Raw genomic sequence first — 6,782 nt, forward strand, 5'->3', positions numbered from 1 at the left:
CTTTAAGGATGCATCTCCTCTCCCCGCTCTTCTGTCTGGTCTCTGTTCTCCATAACACCATGACACAGGTAGGCACCATGAGCATGGCACAGAAAAGCAGGCTGAGGCTGTCTCTTCACGTCGCCCCTAAGCATGCAGGAAGTCCTCTTGAATGTACTGTTGTCACCCAATCCTTAGAGTAGTTAATCTTTATTAATCTGCGAAGAAAAATGAGAAGCTTTTAAGGAATGAAAGATAAATTATATATATTTATATTTAAAAGTAGCAAGCAAAATATGTACAGTATAGTACTAGACTTTAAAATGAGATTCAAATCTTCTCCCTGAAAGAAATGATTTTACTTTTTCAACTGTCTGCTTCCTTTCTAGCAGCCATATTCCTATTTGATTAGCTAACTTCATGGAAGATAACAGTATGTGATGTAGCAACCATTGTTAATTCCTATCATTTTGTTTTCAGGTCATGTATCATTTTTGTATTGTTTTGATTTTGTATTCATTGTTGTTTTGTTAAGTTTTTTAATCTTTAAAATAAAAAATAAAATAAAATAATTTTTTTTAAAAAAACACCAATTTTACAATGTTACACACACAACAGAGAGCTGTTAGGCCTTGAAAAAGGAAGGAAATCCTGCTTTTTGTGAAAACTTGGATAAGCCTGGAGGACAACACGCCAAGTGAAATAAGCTAGACACAGAAAGAAAAGATACTGTACTATCTCACTTATATGCAGAATCTAACATAACCCAACTCATACAAGCAGCAAGTACAAAGCTGGTTGCCAGGGAGAGGGGGAGTGTAAACTGGGGAGGTGTAGGTTAAAAGGTACAAAGTGTCCCTTAAACAAAATAAATAAGATCTTGAGATCTAATGTACAGCATGTCAACTATAGCCCATGATGTTGTACTGTGTACTTGAAGTTTGTTAGCAAGGTAGATCTTAGTGTTCTCATCATAGAAAGAAACAAAGCAAATAGAGAGAGAGAGAACAGTTACTGTGTGAGGTGATAGGTATGTTAATTTCCTTGAAAATGGTTATATTTGCCAGTGTTTTTCTTGATAGGACAAAGTACTGACACATAAAACTTAAAGGCAATTAGGTTAATTCAAATTACATTTCAGGGGGTTCAGTCCATGGTTAGTTGGCTCCAAAGCATAAACTCTGTGTGTGAGTGTGTGTGTGTGAGAGAGAGACAGAGACAGAGAGACACAGAGAAGAAAGAGATTGAGATTGATTCTCCAAAGGAACACCTCAATGAACCATTTCCTCCTAACAAACCCATTTTCCCCAAGCACATTGGGCTATGAACATCATGGATTAATCCAGTGATGAGTACTGTGTTTCCATTATCCATTAACCTTCTGAGAACCCCATTTCTTTTTTTTATTTTTTATATTTTTTCTATTTTCATGTGGATTGCTAAAAATGTGCTATCTTACATCTTAAGAAATAACTAAAAACAGTAACCAAAAAATGCCTTCTAAACTTGCATGTATTCACCTCGATTTTCCCAGAAATGGGAGAAGGCCCCCTCAGAGGAGGTGGCCTGCAAGGTGGGTGAGGGTAAGTGGATTTCTTCTCTGTCCTCTGCCCAGATCCACTCGGTCTCCAGGCTTCTTTTCAGAAACCACTGTCTGTGGAGGTGAACGCAGCACGACAGGTCCGTACTGTGACCCCTGTGGCTGTTTCCAGGGCCATATCCTAGTTCTCCCTGGAGCCCATGGTTCTGTCTCCTGCAGTGGCTCCTGACAACCTTGAAGGGAATTACCTCCCATTTCTAAATATATGAGACTTTTGGGTGACATTTTTGTTAGTTTGTTTGTTTTGTACTGGGAATTGAACACAGGACCTTGCACTTGCCAGGCAGGCGCTTGTGCCGCTGAGCTATATCCCCAGCTTGGGTGACGTTTTAGATCTAAACCATAACAGTGGTGACCACACTACAATCACAATGCAACTATCGATATAGGCCCTGGGTTCAATCCCCAGTATGATTTATGCTTTGGAGCCAACTAACCATGGACTGAACCCCCAAAATGTAATTTGAATTAATCTAGTCGCCTTTCAGTTGTATGTGTCAGTACGTTGTCCTATCAAGAAAAACACTGACCAATATAACCATTTTCAAGGAAATTAACATACCTATCACCTCACACAGTAACTGTTCTCTCTCTCTCTATTTGCTTTGTTTCTTTCTATGATGAGAACACTAAGATCTACCTTGTTAACAAACTTCATGGGCTATAGTTGACATGCTGTATATTAGATCAATAATTTCTGTACATTAAATCTCTCTGTGTCTCCCTGCAATTATTGTATATCATATATATATGATATATATGCAAAACATCAAATTATGCACCTTAACAATTATATCTTAATGAGGTCAGAAATAAAGTACGGCCAAGTGTGGTGGACCACACCTATAATCCCAGGACTCTGGGAGGCTGAGGCAGAAAGAATGTAAGTTTGAGCCCAGCCGGGGCAACTTAGCAAGATCCTCTGTCAAAATAAACAATAAAAAGAAGGCTAGGTATGTTGCTCCCTTGAAGGCCCTGGGTTCAATCCCCAGTACCAAAAAGAATGAAAAGAAAGAGAGAGAAAGAAAAAAGTCTGACTGTGCAAGCCTTGTGGCTAAGCCCAAAGGACAATATTTCATAATGAAATTTATACCAAGGGGCTGGGGATTTAGCTCAGCAGCAAAGCGCCTGCCTGGCAAGCGCAAGGTCATGAGTTCGGTTCCCGGTACCGGAGAAAAACCAAAAAAAAAAAAAAAAGAAATTTATACCAAAAGTGTGAATGTTATTATTTTTATACACTTCTCACTTAAGCTGGCCTTTCACTGTCTGACATAACTACTGAAAAAGAAGAGGTACAGAAAAGAATCCTTCATCTTCACAATAAACTAAGATCAAAAGTATCACCACCTGCACAAGATATGCTTAAAATGGTAAGATAAACACACAGAAGAAAAAACAATAAAATACTCCCCCAGCATGTCCTCTCAACTAAGAAACAAATCTTTAAGTCTCACCTCTAACTAAGGCATTAAGGTTTACACAAACTCCAGCTGAATTCTACTATGTCCTTTTCCAAGAACAGGCTCATCACACCTTCCATACACCATTCTGTCCATTTGCCTTTGCCTCCCTTCTACACCACTGCCTCTCTCTTGACTGAACTCTTACTCATCTTTGGAAGCTCTCCTCAAATGTTCTCTTTTAGACAAATTCAGTCATAATACTTTCAAATGGATGTAATTTATGTGGGGAAGGCCGGAGGGTGGTGGGTGTAATTGTTCTCTTAATTCTTCTTTTGAATCCCTTAATTCTCTGGGATATTTCTCTTATTCTACTTTCTGTTGTTGCTGTAATTGTGGTAAGATTTGATGTAGGCATGCCTCAGTTTAAAGGACCATGTTTACTAATATTCCTCTTACAATGTCTAACACAGTACTGTGTTTGTAGTAGCCTTTTCTAACTTTATTAAATCATGGTGACTGTAATGAGCTTTTCATGGAACATCCAATGGCTATTTATTTGGAACACAAAGCAGGAATCATAAGAAGTAACCCCTGAATATCTCAAAGTGTGTAACTCCTGAGTTACTCTATCAAGAGGTTAGAAACAGCCCTTAATTTCAGAGTTTCCAAACATAGCAATATTGAATAAAATATAGGGAGTGTTGGAGCTAGAGTCAGGAACTGTTGCTAAAATCTTCAGTCTTTCAATCACCCATTTTATTTTCCCCTTTAAATGCAAGTTAGTGAAATTCCTTGCAAAGCTATGTATAAGAGAAAAGAAAATTTTAAAATGCTTTTTAAATGGAAAATGTTCTTCACATTAAACACCATGATCAAACTTTTGAAAGTCCTGGGCCATGTTTATGGTTCTTTTCCTTTCCTTACAGCTGCAAAAAAAAGAAAGTTTTAGAGTTATCATAACAGTGCTATTCCATAAATACCAAACAGGCTGAGGTCTGTGCATGATTGTAGGTAGAGTTGGACTAGAGAAAATGCGACTTCCACCCAAACAAATAGAATTGTACTTCATGGTACCTAAGTCACAGGGTTATGCCAAGATTCTCTACATATTTGTTGCAAAGAGTAACCTGATGGTCGAACAGTACAGAATACATAATGTACACTTCCTACCCAAATACTTAACATCAAACCATACAGCATGGTAACTATAAGTGGAGGCTCCAGGGAGAAGCTGAGTGAACTGAGACTCTAATCCCTACATGTACTCCCAAGATGAGCTGGGGCAAGTTTCTTTGGTTGGTCCAGTACTTAGTTTCTTTAAAAAGAGTAAAATGATACCTATTGTTTCAAGTGGTTGGGAGGATGATATGTGAGAATACAAGAACAGTGTTTATCATTAATAAAGTTAAAAGTAGGCAATAAATTGCCATGCTATCATTAAACTTTAAGCTCACATTCCATTGGTCATCCTTTCACTTTCAAAAACCTTTCTTGAAGGAAAAAGCCAAACCTCTTATAGATGGGTAATGTCCCAAAGCATCTGTAATAACCAGGAGTGTTCCTAAAAGAAAAAGCACCTCCTACAGTCAGTGAGATTAAAACACACACACACACACACACACACACACACACACACTTCATAAGTGATATTTGAGAGTATCTGGAGGGCAGAAGGTGTAGCTCAATGTTAAAGCATTTGCCTAGCATATGAAAAGAACTGGGATAGATCTCCATTAAAAAAAAAAATAGAATCTATAACCTAGACCTGGTAAAATTCTGAATCATAGCAGCAAAGCAGGATGATATCTGGATAGATCCCAAATATATAGCAAAAGTATGTCCTTTGCCTGGAGATTAAATAGGAGAGAATATCTTACATTCTGATTTACTTCCTTGAATTTTATTCCAGAGAACTCAGGGGGGGGGTAATCTCTTAAATTCATGAATCCTTTGCTAGTGTATGCAAAATACTACAAATATAAATGTTTACCATTTTCTCACAAAAGGTACATATCTTTCATTAAATTATCTTCTTTTATGCAAAAATGTGTTAGGGCTCTTTGAAATACTATACTTATTATCTAGCCCAAGGTGAGCACATTAAATGCATAGCATTTATTTATTCTGCTTCTCAAAGCCATTACTCTGAGTTGCATCACTAAATATACATAAATTAAGCTCTACCAAGTGGAGCTGATTAAATATTAAAATTGAAGGGCCTATAAGAGGAGATTATAGCACATTAGGGAAAAAAGAAAGAAGAGATTGGGAAACTCACTGGAAATGAAGATTGAGTTCAGAATGATGATAACATAGCGTTCAATTCTTAACAAGGACAATGATGACCCTTTCAGGCCATGAGTGTAGAGACTTCAGATAAAAACCAAAGGTCCCTGTGAAAAAGTAGTGACTAGCCTACCTGGACTGAGGACAGCATACTTAAGAAAGCTATGATTTGATGTTGCAGAGAACCAGATTATGGAGAGTTTAAACAGTACAGTTTATGCAGGATTTTCTTAAGGGGAAGGGAAGTAGTGCATCAGAGACTAGAATGTGGTTGGAATCTGAAAAATAAAAAAAGAATTAATTTTTTAGAAACAGAAAGTCTGAGTAAGTAAAACTGGTGTTTGCCAGGGGTTTACATGCTTTTCCGGTACACAGTGTGTAATGCAAAATATTTCTGTTCTTCACTAAGGAATGGAATCTTGAAAATGCCCAGTCATCTCAAAAGATAGCAGACCAGTGTAAGATGGTACCAGACGAAAGTGACGGGCATCGTAAGTGACGGGCATCGTAAGTGACGGGAGTCTCCAAGGAACTATGTGCTGCAGATCATTAGCAATGCCTTGAAAAAAAAGTCCCTCACACAAGAGGATCTGTAGCTTCCTGGGTTTTTTTGTTTTTTTTTTTTTTGTTTTTCTCCAGTACCGGGAACCGAACTCACAACCTTGCGCTTGCCAGGCAGGCGCTTTTGCCCCTGAGCTAAATCCCCAGTCCCTGTAGCTTCCTGTTAATTCTGTGTTCAGAAGTCAGACAATACCAAGAAAGCCTCCTTCCACCACTGTGTGTCTTTCAGAATAGCAGAAAGACACTGTCTACTGTTTTTCTATCAGTTTTAGGTGGTATTCTCCAAAAGCCATTTTTGCGATTTCTCTAAAGTTCACCACCTTGAAAGTAATCAGAATACCGAATCATCTGCAGTTCAAAAAGGAAGAAACAGTAATGACCATTGGCTTTGAACCACCTTGTGTTTCTCTTGTTCAGTTTCAAATTTTAAATAAGTTCACCCATCCTCCCCTTCTTCTGAAGTAGTTTAATAATAGATTATGCTTTGCCAGCGATTAATCCGCCCTGTTGCCCATGTTTGGACTGTAAGCCAAGAATAAGCACTCCAGCCTTTCCTACTTCAATATTCTGCTTTCTGCAAATTTCTTCTGCTGCACCTAAAAATGTCAAATGTTCTTGATACTTATTTTCTGTCACACAAAACAGCGTGCACTCCCTGTATTGGCCTCCTAATTGTTTATCCCTATAACCTTGCAGCCCACACCTCCTATCTACACCTAAGCTTACACAGCATTTACATTAGTTATCACCATCATAATATCAATGTTTTCAAATATTTTGATAAAATAAACACACATTGGTTTCCTTCCTGAGAGATCATGGCGTGTAAATTCCACAGGAAAGAAAAATTAACAAGAAAGAAAGATGTCTCAGACTATCTAGATCAGGCACTGTATTTCTGTCCATTATGCTTCCCCCAAAAGTGGATAAATACCGTTCTTAGAAAAATGCAC

General features: G+C 37.9%; 1 protein-coding gene across 1 annotated transcript in view; it reads left to right on the forward strand.

Moving 5' to 3' along the window:
- Positions 1–1,489: 1,489 nt before the first annotated feature.
- Positions 1,490–6,782, forward strand: part of LOC106147812 (serotriflin-like) — a 12,823-nt gene continuing 7,530 nt past the window's right edge. The window contains exons 1-3 of the mRNA XM_013510714.1: positions 1,490–1,562; positions 2,831–2,949; positions 5,678–5,759. Coding sequence (XP_013366168.1) covers positions 1,490–1,562; positions 2,831–2,949; positions 5,678–5,759 — 274 coding nt within the window. The remainder of the gene's footprint in view (positions 1,563–2,830; positions 2,950–5,677; positions 5,760–6,782) is intronic.

The sequence above is a fragment of the Chinchilla lanigera genome, unplaced genomic scaffold (assembly GCF_000276665.1).
Source record: "Chinchilla lanigera isolate Chin_1 unplaced genomic scaffold, ChiLan1.0 scaffold00010, whole genome shotgun sequence".
Lineage (NCBI taxonomy): Eukaryota > Metazoa > Chordata > Mammalia > Rodentia > Chinchillidae > Chinchilla > Chinchilla lanigera.